Source organism: Astatotilapia calliptera, chromosome 1 (assembly GCF_900246225.1).
Source record: "Astatotilapia calliptera chromosome 1, fAstCal1.2, whole genome shotgun sequence".
Classification (NCBI taxonomy): Eukaryota; Metazoa; Chordata; class Actinopteri; order Cichliformes; family Cichlidae; genus Astatotilapia; species Astatotilapia calliptera.
In genome coordinates, this window is record NC_039302.1 from 17,683,774 (window position 1) to 17,704,295 (window position 20,522).

The 20,522-nt window shown below is 39.6% G+C and overlaps 1 protein-coding gene across 1 annotated transcript; it reads left to right on the top strand.

Annotated features, from left to right (window-relative positions):
* Positions 1-580: 580 nt before the first annotated feature.
* On the top strand, positions 581-20,161 carry ext2 (exostosin glycosyltransferase 2). Its single transcript, XM_026167079.1, has 15 exons — positions 581-774; positions 1,231-1,572; positions 1,661-1,884; positions 2,508-2,597; positions 4,729-4,845; positions 4,937-5,132; positions 5,280-5,419; positions 5,499-5,592; positions 10,202-10,333; positions 14,253-14,442; positions 16,320-16,486; positions 17,133-17,276; positions 17,786-17,914; positions 18,512-18,594; positions 18,946-20,161. The coding sequence occupies exons 2-15, from the start codon at positions 1,258-1,260 to the stop codon at positions 19,082-19,084; spliced, it is 2,160 nt and encodes a 719-aa protein (XP_026022864.1). The 5' UTR covers positions 581-774; positions 1,231-1,257; the 3' UTR covers positions 19,085-20,161.
* The last annotated feature ends 361 nt before the right edge of the window (positions 20,162-20,522 follow it).

Below are 20,522 nucleotides of genomic sequence, written 5' to 3' on the forward strand. Positions count from 1 at the left end.
TAACATCTCCATACTTCCATGGGTTTTTCATCTATACCAATCACCCTTCCTTTTTTTATCTGCTTTTTATCCACTTCTACATTAATTAACCTAAAGCATGCCAAATCTTCCATATTTCTACATAGTTATATGTATTTGTGTAATTTGCCATGACAAAAATAACAAACCATTGCTGTTTTTAGCTTCTTAATTCATTAACTTGGCTTTTTTTATTATTATTATTATTATTTATCCCACTTTAATTCCGTCAGGTAAAGTGGGACTAATCTTCATATGTTTCTGGCTAAAATTATAGATAAGATTTAACATATTTTAACGCACTAGCAGCAAGAACGTTTTTCAACCAATTAAAAAAATTCTATTAAATTTTGTTGTGCAGTTTTATTTTGTTAGTTTGTTAAGCATGAAATCTGAGCACTCACTATAAGGGGCCAGTGAAAGCACATGGTAGTAAATTTTGAATTGACTTTGTTTTTTTTAAACTATCATCATTATTATTATTTTCTTAAATAATATCAGAGGTCTCAACCTTTGATATTAGTAAAATGTGTTCTTATACTTCCAATTCCGCCAGAGAGAAGCAAAGCACGTCTCTTCTGGGTACTCTGAGGAAGCAAAGAAGAAGAAGAACTTCCGCAAGTCACGGAAAGATTACCTAGGGGTGTTAGCTGCTAGCTCAAAGCTAGGTTAGCACTGTATGCATATGTGCAGTCTGTTCTCTAAATGTTGCCATGATTTAAGACCAAACTCCCCTCTCCGACTAACGACATCTCGGTAGGTAGAACATATACGTTTATTGTTAGGCATTTACTCCTTTTCTGGTCGGTTTCTAATGGCTGAAACACCTATTAATAAACTCGGTTAGCATGAATGTTTACAGAGCTAGTGTAGCTTACTAGTGGGTTACGTTAGCTGCTGTTAGGAAAGATAGTTTCTTAGCTAATTTCTGCAAATTTGGCGTTTGTTTAACGACCTTTTCTCTCTCACTCGCTTTTTATGTTATGGTTGCTATCATGGACATTGTGGTTTGGTGGCATCACCCTGATAGTGGTAACATTCCCGTTATCTAGCTTCGAGTCATTGGCAGCAAATGCATTGAAATCGGCATATAAACTAGTGATTTTTGCCAATCACGCGACAGAAGACTGGTTTTTAAACTGATGCCTAGTGTGCTTCGTGTTGTCTGAACACTTCCTGGAGTTGCCATTGATCCGAAACCTGTGTTTACAGCGGCTGGTTAACGAAGAGGTGTCAGACATGTATACCTCTGGGAAATACAGCTCGCGGGGCCCTGCTCTCATCCCTCGGATGAAAACCAAGCACCGCATCTACTACATCACCCTGTTTTCTGTGGTGCTGCTTGGACTAATCGCCACAGGGATGTTTCAGTTTTGGCCGCACTCCATTGAGTCCACAGCTGATTGGACCCTCGACAAGCGCAGTGTTCACGACGCACCTCTGATCAGACTTCCCGTCTCCAGTCCCATACCTGAGAGGGGTGACCTGAGCTGTCGCATGCACACCTGCTTTGATGTATACAGGTGTGGCTACAACCCTAAGAATAGAATCAAGGTAATGCTACCTGGAAACACTCCCCACACACAGACACTCAATTTTCTTACGTAGAAGTCACGAACAACTGTTGAAATTGTGCTTGCAGGTTTATATCTACCCTCTGCAGAGGTTTGTAGATGAATTGGGGGTCCCCATCAGCAGCACCGGCCTGTCTCGAGAATACAATGATCTGCTTAGTGCCATCTCTGACAGTGACTTTTACACAGACGATGTTACAAGGGCTTGCCTTTTCATTCCATCTATTGATGTACTAAATCAGAACTCCCTCCGTATAAGAGAGACAGCCCAGGCTCTGGCAATGTTACCCAGGTACTCGGTTTTTATTTTAATTCAGATCACCAAAAAAAGTCTGAAACGCCTCCTGGTAATTACTTTGAAATATTGTCTAAATTTACATTACTGCAGTTTCAGTGGTGATCAGGACACCAAAACTCCACGTGTGGAATAACAAATCAAAATTGATTAAAAAAAAATGTTTAAATTGCTGACTTTCCCCAAAATTAAGGTCTCAAAAATCCCCTTCCCTCCCAAAGTTATACTTTGTACTGCTGTAAAATACTATAATAGATTTAATTTCAGCCTTATTTCATCACAATAGGTCTCTGTTGTGATGCCTCTGATTTTAAACATGTATTGGAGTTTAACTGTTTTGGTAGTTTTTAATCTGTAAAAGATTCACATATTGTCTCTTAAATATGCGCAATATTCTGTTTAACCAGTATTTTTTGATACCAAATAATACATTGATAAATTTTGAACTTCTTAAAACTACTAAATGGTAACAGCTTAAAGTCAAATAAGGCTTTTCTTTTTAAAATGAGCAGTTATTTATTCAGGTAATTAGAAAAACTTCAGTCAGTTTTCCATTGTTCAAATAATCTTCAAAGTGAGAAGTTGTTACAGCTCTGATCTTGATGATGATGTTTTGTTAGATGGGACAAAGGGATGAATCATCTGCTTTTCAACATGTTACCTGGAGGCCCTCCTGACTACAACACTGCCTTGGATGTGCCCAGAGACAGGTAAATGGAACACATCTTAACATAATTACTTTGCTGTGATTGAAGTCACTGAGAAATAAAAAAAAAAAACATGATTTGAATTTACAGCATCGTAGTATTGTATGTTTAACTAATGCAATGGATAGGGATGGGTATTGATACGATTTTCACGATTCAGATTCCATTTTCGATTCTGTTTAACGATTCGATTTTTTTATCGATTCTCTTATCGATTCTTTTTTAAAAAGGAGAACAGCGAATAGCTTAGAACTTTGTTTTATATCTTCTCTTTGAACAAGACAGAAATTTAGGAGTAACATGGCCTTACAAACCTAACAGTGAGATCTTAAGCGATCCACAGCCTACGGCTCTTCAATGGGGTGTCACAGGGTCCCCAGGAAAAAAAATTGTAAATGTAAAATAATAAAATAAATATTCTTCTGTAGCAATAACAAAGTATAACATAAATTATTCAGTAGCAATTACACAAGAATATCCTGTAATGTCCCTGCCTACAATTAAACACATTCTCTTACCAAACATCGGGGGCATCTGCTGTGGCAAATGGGTGCAAGCCTTTGACCACAAACTTAGTCACTGCTCGGTGACATTCGTCTATCCTGGCCTGAAAGGAGACGCTACCGGTGGACTGCAGCAAGAACTGCCAGCATCTGAGCCAGACTCTCTCTCTCATCATGGTCACCTAAATGCACAGTAATGGCAGGTTTTGTAATAAGGCAGATCGCGCAAACAAAATATGCACTGTTAGTTGATTATTTACCTGCCGCATTAACGGGAGAGGACGTGCAAACGTTAATGCTGCTGCTGGGTTGAGATTCACGAGTCCGGAGCGGAATTAAAAACACGACATTCATTTAAGGTCATCGTGTGTTTTGTGAGCAAATGCTTTTGCATATTCGTAGTGTTTCCTCCCTTAAATGAAATATCTACTTTGCAAGTATTGCAAGTTGCCCTGTTGTCATCCGTTCTCGTAAAGTATAATCAAACTTTTGAGCGTTTGAGCCGCTTAGGCGCCGTGTTTCCTGCCAGGTAAATGACGCTCCGCAATGTGGTGACGTCATTCGGGGCGACTGGAATCGATAAGGGAATCGTTTGCAAAAATGGCAAACAATTCCAAGGAATTGAAACAGTGCGAACCGGTTCTCGATACCCATCCCTAGCAATGGAACTGATTATATTAATGACTGATAATAGTAAACGAGATGCTCATATTTAGATCAAAGCTTTGAGACTTCCATAGTCTTTGTTCATTAATTCCATTAATTAATCCTCATCAGCTGAGGTTGTACTGGTACAGCTTAAAAGCTGTCTAGAAATATGATAAATAAGCTTTTATGTTGTCCAACAGCCTCCTGCTTGGAGGTAAAAATGCATTCAACTAGAAAACAATGTTAATCAGTTTTTGTGCAGAAATTATCAAAGTTCAAACAAGTATTTATCAAAACTGCAGTCATTCACAAATTGTTAAGAGTGATATTTTGATGCAGATGAAAGATCTACTTACAAGCAGGTAAGAGAGAACATGTTTTCCAGACCCTTTAAGGCAGGGGTGTCAAACTCAAATACACAGTGGGCCAAAATTCAAAACTGGAACAAAGTCGCGGGCTAACGTTAATATTTATTGAAGTATATTTATTCCTCCAGATATAACAATGAATCTTTTCTTATGGACTCAAACACGTTTTGCTGAAAAACTGAATATGAAACAAGCAAAGCTTAATACTAAACAATATATAGCTGTATAATACAAATTACAGCTCTGATAGTAATTTGGTATGGCTTCGCGGGCCAAATGTAAGTAGGCTGCGGGCCAAATTTGGTTTATTACCACGTTTGAGACACTGAACACTATCTTAGCTGTAAGGAATTTCCTGTGCTCATCCACAGTGTATTTGGCATGGAGCCTCATCAGAACCAGGTGTGCATGTCAGCATGGTTTCACTTTATAGAAAAGTGAAACCACGAACTTAGTACAGAATCCATATCATTGGGAACTGTTTAAGAATATAACCACAAGCAAATCGGCATTGCTGTTAACAAAATGTAAATTTGAATGAGTGAATTTGTGTTGAGCGTGTTAAGGTTCCTCTTTTCTGGAAACATTGCTACAACCCAGATCTGTTTGTTTCAGAGCATTGCTGGCTGGAGGTGGTTTTTCTACATGGACCTACAGACAAGGTTATGATGTGAGCATTCCAGTTTATAGCCCCCTTTCTGCAGATGTTGACCTGCCTGAGAGACAACCTGGGTAAACACATGTCACACATTGACTAAATTAAAATCATTTCCTAATTTATCTTCTCTAATAACTGGTTTCCATATCTTCTGACTCCACCCAGGCCTCGGCACTACTTTATTCTTTCTTCACAAACTGCTATTCACCGAGAGTACAGAGCTGAACTGGAGCGATTGAAGGAAGAAAATGGAGAAGCCCTCCTTCTTCTGGACAAGTGTAGCAACCTCTCTCAGGGTGCTGCCTCTGCACGAAAACGATGCTACAAAGGGCAGGTGTACGACTACCCACAGATCCTGCAGGTGGGAAACATAACAATCTGCACTCAAAGAGTCATATTTTTCTCGTTAAGTGCACTCATTTAAAATCGATTTAATTTATTCATGTTCAGAATGCAGTTAAAGTTTTTTCCTTGTAATTAATAGTTTGTTCCCAACATTTCTCTGCAGGAGTCGTCATTCTGTGTGGTCTTGAGGGGGGCACGTTTGGGTCAGGCTGCCCTCAGTGATGTGCTACAGGCTGGCTGTGTTCCCGTCATTCTGGCTGACTCCTACATTCTGCCGTTCTCTGAAGTACTTGACTGGAAAAGGTCTGCCCTACATCTTAATACAGTGGAAAAATAAATCGTTTGAAAGCCTGTCATATTTAATGCTTTTGTTTCTGCACAGGGCATCTGTTGTTATTCCTGAGGAGAAGCTGTCAGAGATGTACACAATCCTGAAGAGTATCCCTCACCGACAGGTTGAAGAAATGCAGAGACAGGTACAAGACAGTGTTTAACATCTCTCAGCAAACTTCTGCAAAACTAAAGAACATTTGGTTGCAGTTTATATTTGGTTTGCACCATACATTTAGATGTCAATCAGATATCCACCATGTCGGATTGACATGCTAGTCGCTGGGTTTTACAGCACTTGCATGTCATGTCTGAGATGAACCTGGTCCTTAACCAGCCGGCCAACCAATCAAGCCCTTGAAAACCAAAACAAATTTTATGTCATGTGCAAAAGACAGAAATTTGGCTGGCAGTCTTCCTTTTTGTGAGTTTCCTTCTTTGCTTAGGCTAGATTTTTAAAAGGCTCTCTGAGGACTTTATGTTGATTCTAGCTTGAATGAAATGGACAGAGACGGCTCATTCGCTTTCCATTTGCTATGTGCATTGAGCCACAATAAACAAAAGTGAAAGCAGCCACGAGAGAGGTGCACCAGTTCAGCTGCTCCTCATTCACTTGTATCAACCCAAGTCCATTTACCAATTATACTGGCCAAACAGGCGTTTTAGGCCAAGGGCTCAAAGATGGGGTTGGTGTTGGATTACGCCAGATATACTCTAAAACATGGTTTGCTTGTCAGGTTGCTAGGTTTTTCTCGGGGGTGTGGTACTATGCTGTGGACATCTCACAGCTACCATGGAAGCATCTGATATTTTTTATTCACTGGTCACAGAAGTACTCTTTTGCCTTCTCTGATGGTGTACAGATGGATCAAACTGATCACCACTTGAGGGTTTTTTTTCTGATACATTTCTCTTACCAAATTCTTTTTTATCATGATTTAGATCATTTATCAGACTGAAAGAAGTCATTTTAAGACAGAATTTTACTTTAATGTTCAGGAAAAATGCTAGATAAAGCATGTTTCTAATATCCTTCTGTTTGTATTTGTTAAGTGCACCATGGTACATTCCCATGTTAAAAAAACAACAACTAAAAACACAAACCTTATTTATCAGAATGGGAACATCATAGTTTTGAGATGTATTAGCATTCACAGCCACAGTGGCTAAGTGCCAAAATTAACAAGGATGTGAACTTTTATTATAGGTCACTGGGGCACTTTTGCTTAATGTACGATTATCCAGATTATTCCCAAATAAGAGTACTGGACATTGTTCTACATAAACCATAGAGTAAAGTTCATGCTGATTTTTTTTTTTTTAAAGCACATGTATAACAGAGCTTGAAAGGGACCTGTTGCGCTGATTTCCAGCTCCATACTTTTATTGTGAGCTCTACTGCAGTTCAAAATAAGTTCATGTACCCTAAACTGGGCTTTGTTGCAGCCCTTCAGTTAATCTGCTATCCAGACATATTAGTTCCTCTCCCTTTAGGATCACCCTGATTTTAATCCTACTTCCTTCTGATTGGTCCCTCCTCCCAAACAGGAAGAAAAGCAGATGAGTGAGATTTCTGAAGTGACAGCCAGAGATATGAAGGATGTCCTCGCTTGTTGACATCATACAAAGCTAAAAGTTAACTAAAACTTGGTCTGACAACAAGCAACCAGTTTGAAGTTAGAAAGGTTCATAGGTTAATTAAACATACACTGACCTCGATATGTGGAACTTAGGTGCTGTTTAATATAAACTTTCATTGTTGTAAAGGGAAAACTCAGTGGGTCCATTTAAACTTTTGAGATAATGTATTTTGTTAGATCTGCCAGCAGAGGGCTCAGCAACCCTTGATTTCAGAGTGTGTAAATCTTAGGTGGCGTGATTTGTAGTAATTGTCATATTGCGTGGGGTGGGGTTTCCAAACAAGAAAGGAAATCGGGAAAGAGGGAGATTTGATGAGAAAACAAATCGGACTAAGATAAGCTACTTTTGTTTATACTGTTAATACTGTTGAGCCTCTATTAGTAGCCAGCAGACTTGGTTGAAGCTGCAGAACTCATTTTCAAATTTGAGATGATGTAATTGCATCAAATTAGGTCACATTTAAAAAGGCCACATACTAAACAGCTGTGAGATGTTAACAGTGCTCAATTGAGGCCACTCCAGAGCCAGTGTTTGTGTATTTACTCCCGTTGTTTTCTTTGGGTCATACCCTCAAAATAGGACACATAGATCAAATAAATCAATTCTGTCATTAAATTAGAATACATAAGAGAGATGGAGGGAGTTACTGCCAGTGAGTTTAAGTTAAACTTACTCCTCATCTTTTCCTTAGACTGTTTCTAGTTTGCTGACCCTGCCTATTGTCCCAACTTGCAATAGTCTCACTGTATAGGTATTCCTGTAGTCTTCTTCTTACATGCAAGCCTTCATTCAGAACTGAGCAGTCAGAACAATGACAGTGGCTTCACTGGCTTTTTTTGGTCATTTATTTGTTGCCCATTAAATTTAGTAGCAGGTTGTTAATTTTACCAATTGAGTTGCAAATTTAATCTCAGCTGAGGTGCTCCAACAGATTCCTGTTTTCTTTCCTAAACACAAACCCAGGAGTTATATAAACTTCGCAGTTTAAGGTTAAATAAAACATGAAAACACAGGTTAAACAAAGGAAAATGGGAATCACCGCATTGTGTGCTTCTTTGTTACACTACAAAATGTTTTGGAGCCACACAAACCTGCTGATGAAACTGGAATGGAAAGGTTTTCCCGGTAAGCGTGATTTGAACAGACTTCAGGTTTCACTGCTGTTTTTGATTATATCAAAAACACTAATGACTGCCTATGTCTGTACACAACTCAGTGACTGCCAATTCTGGTTTACAGGTTAATTCATGTGTCAGGCACTTGAGAGCTACAGCTGATTTAAACAAAGCCATGCAGAATACCGTCAGCTTAACTGTTATTGTGCACTGCTTTGACATTTTAATGATTATAAACAACAAAAAAGCAGGAGCTGCTGGGGAGTATTTTAAACCAGCCATTACATCAGATTACTGTTACATCATACATGAATTATTTTTCACCATTTGCAGCGGCCTCATAGTTAAAATTTACATTACACCAGTATTTTTTAAAAAAATGATTGGAGAAGTAATTTTTGTTCAGCTTATGGATTATTTGGTTGGACGTATTTGTACTGCTGTACTTTTTGTTTTAAGCAGTAGAACCAACAGGGACCAAGTATAGACTATAGACTTGCTGCACGGTTACTGCTCCAGTTGGAAGACGTAGAAAGGGTTTCTCTTCTCTCTTGCAATGATGTCTGTTCTTCCCTGCTCATAAAAATTCCTCCAGGCACTGGGAGAGGGTGGAGGGGAGGGGAATGGGCCCTCAGGCCAGCACAGTTTGCTTTTTGCCTCCTCCCGGTCGGAAAAGAAACTTTCATCACTGGCTGATTTATGGACCGTTGGGATTCCCCCTTGAGATTAGAAAGTCTTTTTGGATTCTCCTCAGCTCCTCTGTAAAAATATAGTCTCTTTTTGTTGTTCTACATCTCCAATCTTTCATCTCATGACATCGACATTGGCGATTTAGGGAAATGTCTCATGGTTATGTGTTAACAAGCTCTTTGTTTAACATAGAGCATCCACAAAATGCAGTAATGCTCATGGACGCATCCATTAGGAGGGCAGACTCTAAGATATTTACATCCTTCACCCCAAAACTATCAGTAATTCAGATTGGGTGGAGTCATATAAGTGTAACATGGCACTGTCCCTTGAAGTTTCATAACAGTCAGATCTTGAAGCAATTTTCATGATTATAGAAATTTAACACATAGATGACTTCCATGCTTCCAATATTGACAAAAACACAAAAACTATGTGAAGTCAATGGTGAATGAGAGCACTTGGAGATTCCAGAGTCCGTTGCTGTAGCATTAAGATATGGGTTAAGAGTTCACTTATCATAAAGTCAAAGCAGAGATGTGTTGAAGGAAAACAGACGCAGTCAAAAGAGATTTCATTGGGCTTCAAAAGAAGAGTCGTTGAAGGACAAAGACGTTGGAGAGGGCTGCAAAATTGTCTTCAAAGATGTGGGCCAGGGAATATCTGGATTTTATAGTTATGACAACACTCTGGTGTTATTTTTTTATAACTGCTCCACTCTGTAGGTTAATATGAGAATAAAAAAATTTTTTTGGAGGACATAATATCATTTCATGTGGCCAGTGAAATAACATATTTATCTTAAAGTTAGTAGTTCTAGATTTACAGTTCTGCTGTGAAAATATATTTTTTTTTTATATGCACTGATTTATCTTATATCTATTTGCAGCATTTTTTTAAATAATATTTACGTAAGATATGTTGCTAAAGTTAAATGCACTGGTTCTTGGATAGTGCTTTTCTGTTCTAGTTGAGCATTCAGAATGCTTTCTCATTCACCTCCTCATAAAAGCACGTCTTTATTACATCTGAGTGCGTTCTATCAAACATTAATTTTCCAATGAAAGCATCGGCGAACATCTTGGGTTTAGTATCTTGTCCAAGGATACTTTGGAATGTAGACTGGATCATCCAGGGATCAAGCCATTGACCTTCTGTTTAGTAGATGACCTGCTCTACCTCCTGAGCTACATGAGACGAAAGAATATACGTAACACTGAATGTGAATGCACTGACCCTAGGCATGTCGTGTTTTTACTCTGGCTTGCCTGTTTCCAGTTTTAAGTAGTTTTGTGTCATTTGTCTACAGGCACGCTGGTTCTGGGAGGCCTACTTCAGCTCCATGAAGGCTATTGGCTTGACAACTCTCCAGATCATCAACGATCGCATCTACCCATATGCTGCGCGTACTTATGAGCAGTGGAACAATCCACCTGTGGTGGTATGTAACTGTCTACACTTGACATTGACATGCATATTGCAAATGTTTGTAACTTTTAGTCACCAAACAGGATATTTAATGTTGTATTATTATCTTTTAGTTTTGTGCTGTTGCTTTTTTTTTTTTTTTTTTTTTTTTTTTTTTGCAGCAAACATCTGTATAACCTATAAAGTCCTTGGCTATTATGTGCTGAGCTGCTCAGTTGTATTCCTAGAAGTTGTTTTTTTTTTTGTTGTTGTTGAAGACATCTGAGTGACACTCGTCCAAAATAGAGCTTTGGCTGTACACACGCTCACAGTACCACATAAGCTTTCCCACTCTCCTGTGCCTTATAAATCAAAGCCTCTTTAGTAGAGTGACAGTAGATGCCTTCCCTCTTTCTGAAATACCACAGATGCAGCGCTTCACAGTTTGGTATACACCCAGATAGCTTTGAGGGAGCCAGTTTGTGTCAGCAGTTCTGCGCTCAGAGGATGCCTCCATTGTGGTGAAAACTAAGTTCCCGTACGCCTGAGTCATTGTGTTTGTAGCGAGAACGCTGGATGTGAAAGAATGGTCTCTGTGTGTGTGCATGTGTGTGCTTAGCATCCCTGTGGTTATAAGAGTTTGTGGCTGCCGACATCTTGGCTGGGGCGACCATCTCTCAGGAGTTGTTAATCAGCTCGGTCTGATCTAGAGTCTCCTCCATCCTCCGCCTGTGGTGTAGAGGCGTGTGCATGTCAGCTTGTGTGTAGATGCATAATAATGGCCTTGGATCTGTCAGATGTCTACAAGTACCACATTTTAAGTAGATCCACTAAAATGCCAAGATTAGAGGTGGCACTTGCAATCAGGATGCGTGGATGTAAACAGTCAACACTTTGAGGGGTTTTTTTGGTGGGGGGGACTCCCTTTCCAGTTCTGCTTAAGTCCGTATAGTATTTCAGGATGAACTGGTTATCCAGCTGTTCACTCTCAACCACGACTTCACTCTAAACCAGCTCGCTTCACAAAACAGCTTCACTTGACATTTGCCTCTTGTGTCAAAATGTTTCGTATTAACATCTAAGCCACCAGTCCATCCCATCAGAATTACTCTGGTCTCAAAGTTTGTCCCAACCCAGAGGGTGTTGACGGTGTCACAGGACAGGTCTTTAGATTAACCTGCCTGAAATGGGAGATAAAGTGTTGTCTGTATGAATTCTGTGAATGGATGGTGAGGAGAACTTGCACACAGCACTAAATACATCAGGCAGACATTTTCCCCCTCTCCTCCCCTAGTCTTTTGGTGGTAATTGAAAGCACATTGCCCAGGACTGCTGGTGCCTTTGGAGAGGGGGTTTCAGAATAAGGGACAAGCTGCTTTTTGTTTGGGATTTGTAGGAAGGGGGCATACTTGTAAGGTTTTTACATTACAAGAACTGAGGCATCTCAGACTTTATAATTTGCCACAGTTTAGGTTTTTGTGGTGATTGGGACCTGGGCATAGGAAAGTCTTTTTCTTGTTTTTTCTTAAAGTTAGAGTACAATCTTTGAGTATTTGGGCATTACTTCTTTAAAAAAAAGTTAAATATGAAAGAAAAGAACTGCTATGAGGTCAAAGTGCTGACTTTGAACGACATACTGAAAGTGTTTAGGCTGTGTGTGAAATGTCATTGAATAGTATTTTATATGCTAAAGTAAGGTTTTGTTTTTTATAAGTTAACTGAGTAGTACATGAAGTGCATGCTATTCTTGGGAGAAAGTTTAAGTATCTGGTCACCGGTCAATACACCATCTTAAATATCCCACAGTAGAGCAGGGCGATATGACCAAAAATATTTATCATGATATACATTTGAAAATTTGCAATAACGATATAACTGGTGATATAATTGACACTAGACAAAATACTTTACATGCTCTACCAAAAATACTGCTTTGTTGTGTATCTGATGGATGAAAGCTAAACCAGTTCCACACCACTGAAGTTGCAGCATTTTTACAAACCAGTTCTGATTCATCAGTTTCATTCAACGATCCGCTTTCACCCTTCTCATTCTCCATCACGGCCATGTGCGTATGTAAACAAAGGCACTGCGCATGCACGTTTTACCCAAATTCTATCGCGATATTTCCTTTTCTTATTGTTGCCCAACATTATACCGGTATTACCGTGAATGGTATGATATGACCCAGCCCTAACCCACAGTGTAATGCAGTACATGGCAACACAGCTCGATGACAATGAGGACACTAAGATCTAATACTAACAATGCTTTAGTTAAAAACTGACATGAATGCACGAAGTAGTGCCTCAGAAGGATTCCTAGGACTTTTTAAATGGTTGAACCAGTGTGTAAATAATCAACAAGTCCATCACATGTGTATAAAGAGAAGTTAAATATTTAAAAATACAGTTTTGGGCCCATCAGAAAATGATTAAATTCCTTGGATGAGAAAAAAATGCTACAAGTAACTCAAGTAATGACATGCTAACAGAAGTTGTGTAGCAGTTCTCAGATGTCCTGATGTCTAAGATTAGAGAATAACCACCTAAGCAGTTCAAACAACCAAATAAAATTCTTCTTCTTAGTTTAAATGTTTAGTATAAAAGCAAAATGACTCCTACCACTATTTGATGGTTGATATTCGAGCTGTGGCTTTCTTTTATCGAATCTTTTCTGTTTGACAAATGACTAAACTGCTCTCAGTGTCTTTTAGTCTGTTTTCATGCAACTGTGCTGCCTATATGTGTTAGTTTAATTGTTTCCCCCTCTTTTTATTTGACAATGTGACAACGACCACAGTGAAGTTTCCACTTGCCAGTAAAGTGCTTTTTTTTTTTTTTTTTTTTTTTTTTTTCTAATTGTGATGGAGTGAGTGATGTTGTGTAAAAGGCAGTGGCCGTGTCTCTGTTGACAGACTTGTGTTGATGCTGTGGAAGCAGCCACATAATCACACTGTGGCCACCTGGGACCAGAGAAGAAACAGGGTTTATATGTACTTCAAACAGACCACAGATTTACTGTGTTAGATGCGCTCTCTTTGCTGTGCTCAAACACAGTGGAACTTTTTTTGGAGCTTTTGATGAAGTTTATCAAGGGTGCCCTGAAGGTCTTATATTCTTATATTTGGCAGTAGCGCACGCTTGTTAAGTGGAAGATATGGTTTGGTTTTATTTCCCCTATAAAAACACCCTTTAGAAACAACTTGTTTTTTGAGACTGGTTTCAGTAAGTTCAAAAGGAGCATAGATTTAAATGATAATCCCACTCCATGTATTGTATTTGTACTTTTAGAAATAGTTTTAAGCAGTTTACTGAGGACTGCATTCTGTTCTTATTTACTTTGTGCACACCATCACAATTTCTTTTGGAGGTGAGTTTTTTTTTTTTTTAATCTAACTAACGGATTTACATCCAGGATTACGTTCCACACTGACTTTAGATGGCTGCTACTCGCAACTGGGAAATTCTTTTCATTTTTATGACTGTTCCATCCCATCCCGTCCTCCCTGTCCAGCCCACTTTCTCCTACATTTTCCTACCTTAGTCTCACTTGTCACAATAGCATCACAAGATTAGTAGGCACGAGAGGTTGGACACCTGTCTCAATTTCCAACTCCTTTCTTGTCCTTCTGTGCTACTGCTTCTGTAGGGTTTACTTGGCACTGTCACTGGAAGCTTTTGGCTTTAAATACTCAGCCTCTGCTAGGCCCTTTGACACACTGTTGGACGATTCTTGCTCCATTATAAAAAGTGACCTCACTCACCACTAAAGCCCTGTTATTGGGCATTCAATCATGGAAACCATGACAGACTGGTTTGACACAGAATTCATGAGACTAGCGCTACAGTGGCTTTGCTTGGAAAGGACAAAAAGAGTGAATGATAAAGAATTGAAAAAGATGCTCCAGGCATTAAAAGCTTATGTCTTTCTTTGTCGCCTTTCTTGTACAGAAGTGGTCCAGTGTAAACAGCCCCCTGTTCTTACCACTCATCCCACCGAGGGCTCCTGGATTCACAGCAGTGGTGCTAACCTACGATCGTGTTGAGAGTCTTTTCCGGGTCATCACGGAAATCTCCAAGGTGCCTAGCTTAGCTAAACTGCTGGTGGTGTGGAATAACCAGAACAAGAGTCCTCCTGAGGGTGAGTGGAAAACATTCAAGGTCATGAAACTTTTCAGAAGCCTATACCCACTTTGAAGTTTACTGGGTCAAACCAAACTAGCTAGGTAATGGAAGCAATCTTGTAGAAGAGACTGTGATTGGTATTCTTGTTAAATTTTGTGTTCAATTGAGAGGGGTTTCTGATATTTACTTCTGCCCTAAATTACCAGTCACAACCACAACAGCCCTCAACTGCACTTCTATTGTGATACCATATTCTTGCTTCCTGCTTTTCAACCAGTTTCAGCCAGCAGTCACTCACCAACTGGTCAGGACCAGTCTGCAATCACAGGATATTATTGATTGGTCTCTTGGCCTGTGTGCCTGAGCAATAAATGTGTTCTGTACAACAGATAAATGATAATGGAGAGAGCAGCCAAAACTCATCTCCCCACAAACGGTTTCATGCTCTCTGGTTGCACAGAGGGTTTTTAAATAAATAAATAAAAAAAGTAGAGCGGACTGGCAAAACACTGCCCCTAAAAAGAGAAGTGTATTAATGATATGCAGATCACCTAGCTACTAATTTACTGATTGCTCAGCGCTCCAGTCACAGTCACACGTAGAGTAAATAAATGTGTTGGTGCTAATAAAAAAAGAACCTGTTATTAGGATTTGGTTGGTACCAACTAACTCTGTTTAACTTTTTCTGCTTTTCTCTCAGGCTATTTATCATCATTAGTTCTTTACAGATTTTTGATAGTGAGGTCTTATTAGTGGTTATTTATGGCACGGTGCCCTATAATTATTTACCCTTATTAGGCAGTTAAGTATAAAATGGTTAGGTCCTTATCCCACCGACACCTTAATTCAGATGAAGGTGTTTTATTCCGAGAATTAAGTCTGTCTTTCTGCTGTAAGAGTTGGCTAATGTACTCAAGTAGTGAATGGCTTTGAAGTGCTGTTAGTTGCCTTTTCATTAGAGGCATCAGCGGCGCCTGGTTTGATGGAGCCTTTGTGTCCTATTAGACTTAACAAGGGGCCATTGATGGGTCAGACTTATGGGGCACAACCCACTATGAAGGCAAATTTCTTCCCCATTCACACCTAGCCTAGATTTGATGTGTTAATGACTTACTGTTTTTGCTCCACCCTTTTTTTTTTTAATTTTGGGGTTTTTTTTATACACAATCCAGCATTACATCTATTTTTAGCAGTAATTTGTTTTATAGCAAATAATCTTTTGACTTTTATTGTCTTGTTTATAAGCCTGGAGGAAAAAAACAGAAAAAAAACTGATGACAGATCCAAAGAGAGTGTGAAAAAAGAAACTCAGGGCATTAAACTCAGCTTATTTTTGACAATAGCTTTTGACAGGAGACCTCAGACTTGGTTAGGAGGACCTGGAGCTCCTCTCATGGGCTTCCAGGCCTCAGTTACTCCATTAATGGGGGAACACATTCTGTGTGATCTGTCTGTGCCATAGTCCGTGCCATGGACACTGCCCAAGATCTTTGAAATGCTCCCCTGTTGGTCTGCCTCCTGAAGAATCGTAGTGTGGTTAGATTTGCATGTGCTTGAGGTTAGTATAGCGATATGAGTCAGTGAGGGAAGTTAAGCTCCCACAGCGCTATTTTTCCACTGCCAGCAAAGATTTCAAAACCTCTTTCAGGGGTAAATGATATCTTCACACACTGATTTTTTTCTAATCATTTTCAACCCCTAAATGTCTTCCACATACATCTCATTTTTATTTGCAGTCATTTAATTTGATTATTCAGTGACACCAAATATAGCCAACTCATTATCACATAACGTGAACTCAGCAATGTTTGTCTTTAAAAGTACAATTTTGGAATTTTTCTTTCTGTTTAAAAAAAATAAAATAAAAATGTTTTGTTTTTTCACCATTGATAGAAACTCTTTGGCCGAAGATCAGCGTCCCACTCAAAGTCGTGCGAACCAAAGAGAACAAACTGAGCAACCGTTTCTTCCCCTATGACGAGATCGAGACCGAAGCTGTGCTAGCGATCGATGATGACATCATCATGCTAACATCTGATGAACTGCAGTTTGGCTACGAGGTGAGGAAAAACAAAAGAAGAATTTAACCTTGGCCATACTTTCCAGTCATCTCCCTGATGGCAGGTATTGCAGGGAACCACTTCAAGTTGATCCCAGAGTTTAAAGTCATTGAGTGAGATTACAGTGTTTATTCTCTAGTGGTTGGGGATTTGACGGCCTGTTTAATGTGTTTGATGTGTGATGAACAATAACAGGTCTGGAGCTGATGCTTTCCATACTCACATACCTGTCCAGCTCTTTTTAGCCATGCACACTCACCTGAATCCATTTAAAAACCATTTAATAAAATTATGCTCAGTTAAAGGGTAATTACGCTGAATTACAGGCCGTATAGAGGAGGAGTTTCACTGTTGGTGACTCTGCTTATAGAGGGAGGTCAGATTGACTGCTGGTGTTGAGCCAGCAGCCTGTTGAAATATTCAGCTTGTCATGAATCAGTTTCTTTCTGAAAGCGTTCTCTTTGTTTTCCAAGTTTTTGACTTTGAGTAATTGTTTTTGGAAAAGCATCAGACACGGATGTAAGATTAAAACTTCAATTTGAAATTTGTTCTGAATATTTCATTTTTTAATGCAAGTCCTTAATTCTTATCTCTGTTCGCGTTAGCTGAGTGTTAGACGATCTGTCTTCTCTTCTGCTCTTTCCAGGTTTGGAGGGAGTTTCCAGACAGGCTGGTGGGCTACCCCGGGCGGCTGCACCTCTGGGACCATGAAATGGGAAAGTGGAAGTATGAGTCGGAGTGGACCAATGAGGTCTCCATGGTTCTAACTGGAGCTGCCTTCTACCACAAGGTGATCTGAGACAGGTTGCTTGAAAACAAGTTGAGCTTTAATTTGCCGTTTTTATACATGTCGCGTTTGTTTTCGTTGGAAAAATGAGCCCATGTTTCAGCATGTTTAAGACTTCACAAGAAGTATGTAACAGTTCAGCAAAAGTTGGGGTAATTTCTGTGGGAAGATGATAAAGCATAGACTTTGGGTCGCAAGTCAATTTTGGAATTTGTGCCCTCGTGGTCCCAGCATTGCTATGTTTTTGTATTGCTGCAACTATTTTCTACACTAGCAATTTGTCAGTGAAAATGTGTGAAGCTCATCTTAGATTAGACCACAGCATCAGTAGTGCATTGATGTAAACGAAGTATTGAAGGTACTGATGGTACTTTTGCTTCACAGTAATGCAAAAAGCTAGTCTTTGAAAGGCATTTGTGCATTGAGTTTAAAGGAAATTAGAAAAACAATAGTTCTCCTTACATGATGCTGGTTCACTATGTTAAACTGTCCGCTCTTTTCTTTCTTTTCAGTACTTCAACTATTTGTACACATACAAGATGCCGGGAGACATCAAGAACTGGGTGGATGCTCACATGAACTGTGAAGATATTGCCATGAATTTCCTGGTGGCCAACATCACTGGCAAAGCCCCCATAAAGGTATGTTCATGGCTCTGTCTGGTCTGGGTGTTAAAAGTTTGCGTGGGGAGTCTGTAGCCTGACACAGCAGACCAGCATCTCTGGGTCTGATCAGCTCTCACCCTTCAACATCACAGCCTCTCCCCCTCCCCCCAACTCTGTCCAGGTGCAGGGGCCCTGAGCTAAAGCCCGACCTTAACCTCCCTTATCTGGGAGTCACTCACTGACACTCCCCCTCCCAGTGTGTTTTTCTAAGCTCACTAGGGCTTATGCACACTCTGCACACTTTCTTACACCTGCACCTCTGGTCCTACCTCCCATAACATCTCCAACAGGTTCCTTAACTTACCCTCTTTGACCAAGAATATCTGACTTCCCCTTCCTTCTACACACGTACATTCAAATGTTCACATGTTCATGACAAAAGTCAAGGGAAGGAAATGTCCTGCCGATAAGAATTAAAAAGTAATTCTTCACACTGTCTGCAACAAAAGTTCTCTTTGGATGTCAAAGACTTGCTTCATTTGACCAAACTGCTCCTGTTTAGGATGCTGAGCCTTAACAAACCCTGAAGTGAGCAAATATCACTGGTGTGACTGTAACTGTGCTTCTGTTTAGGTGACTCCAAGGAAGAAGTTCAAGTGCCCTGAATGTACTGCCATAGATGGACTGTCGCTGGATCAGACACACATGGTGGAGAGGTATTTGTTTTCCAAATGATCAACAAAAGAGCAGCTGAAATTCCCTCAGATCATTTTAGTTTGGTGCAATTTCAGAACATCAGTAGTAGAGTGTGTTTATTGCACTGTTTGTTTTCTAACAGTCTAAAAAAAACCAAGAAAATAATTTTGTACAAAGACTAAAAATAAGTGAAAAAGTAGCCAATGTCCAAAAACAAACATTATAAAAACCTTCATGTAGCAATTGCATAAAATGTCAAAATAATGTAAGTGACCTTAATGTACCCAATCTCAGTATTGAGTCTATTAAGGGTCAGATGCTATATGAATGGTTTTATCATGCTTGTTGATAAAATGTCTCCCGCTCTGTAGATCTGAGTGCATCAACAAGTTTGCCTCAGTTTTCGGGACGATGCCTCTGAAAGTGGTGGAACATCGCGCAGACCCGGTGCTCTATAAAGATGACTTCCCAGAGAAGCTGAAGAGCTTCCCCAACATCGGCAGCCTCTGACCAGCCAGCAGAGGATGTTTGGACCCCATCACAGCCTCAGCACTCAAACACGCATAACCAACACTGTTTTCTGACTGAAGCGGGATGTGCTCATGTCCCCTCTCAGTTCAAGTGATTTTTGTTTTTACCTTGAATTTAATGACATCAGGTTTATATTTTAAATCAGAGTTAAACCAAAATCTGAGGTGGCTGTGAAGTGGTCTGACGTTTGACGGACAAGGCCGACTGACTCCAGGTTTTTGGTCCCTCACTGTTACCGTTTTGGAGCTGGTTGCTTTGGGCTCCAGCTACTCTCGATTCAGTGTATACAGTGTATATATTTGTATTTTGCAGCAGTGCTGTATAATTTATGATTCTCCAACACAAACTTTCTCTTCTATGTTTTTCCTTCTTTCCAAAAAGCTGACATCGGACATTATTCTTAAAACTGTACAACACAGAAAGAGTAATAAATGTTAAAGTTAACACGATAAATATCAAAACGATTCAAGGACACATCCGTGTACACTTTATTCATGATGTACAGTGCTTTATGCAGTCAGAGCGGACCTTGGGAAAAAGCTGGCACCGTAAATCTAAGATTTAGAGTGAGTAGGCGATTTGGAAAAAGGCATGTCGAGCTACTGGAGCATTTCACTGCAACTGTAATTTTATACCGCCTGAGCGAGCCTTTCTTTGTATTTATGCGTAGAAATGTAAGAAAACTGTGATGCTTATTAAAGCATCTACTAAGTCAGTTCATGAATTGTCTATGAACACTACATTAGAATAGAAGACTGGTTGACAAATCCACATTTTTCAAAACAGACATAAACGGTTTGTTTGTTTTTCCTGTTTTGTTTTTTTTAATCTAACCTATTGTGTATGTTTCACTTTTTGACCTTTTTTGTCACTAATTTCTCCAGTTGCATCATTAAGGCAGCAAATCTGAGAGCAGTGCGGTCTTTTAAGATGGTTTTGTTTGTTTGTTTTAAATTTCCCTTTCCCGTTGTTTTCATATTTTTTCGACTGGGGTTTATGCATTTAACTGTATATATGTGACTTTGTAATACAAATAAAACCCTGCACAACCATGTACCACAGTTTTGTTTTGTTTTTTATTTTCCTCGATGTTCAAGAGAGGTGGGAAAGAAGATGAGGAAAGACACTTTCCTCTTTAACGTCTGCCTCGCGCTGTAATCTGTGACTGTCCAGATCAGCCCCTCCGTGACACGGCCGATCCACTGTTCCCTCCAGGCTGTCACCTGTTGTTAATATAGCTGCCTAATCCACCCTGTTCAATGTCAGCGGTTCAAAAGGGTGCAGTTCGTATTTTTGTCAGCTTCAATTAGTGTGATAGTCTTGTGGGTTGCGCGATCTCATTTCAGCACTCTTGTCCCTTCAAAGGACCTGAAACGCACGGGGATTTCACAATGTGACTACAGGGATGACACAATAT

Excerpts from the sequence above, each read along its gene's own strand:
- ext2 (XM_026167079.1), top strand. The coding sequence starts at position 1,258 with ATGTATACCTCTGGGAAATACAGCTCGCGGGGCCCTGCTCTCATCCCT. Across the intron at positions 5,420-5,498 it reads GAAGTACTTGACTGGAAAAG|GGCATCTGTTGTTATTCCTG; the intron begins GTCTGCCCTACA and ends GTTTCTGCACAG. Across the intron at positions 16,487-17,132 it reads AACTGCAGTTTGGCTACGAG|GTTTGGAGGGAGTTTCCAGA; the intron begins GTGAGGAAAAAC and ends TGCTCTTTCCAG.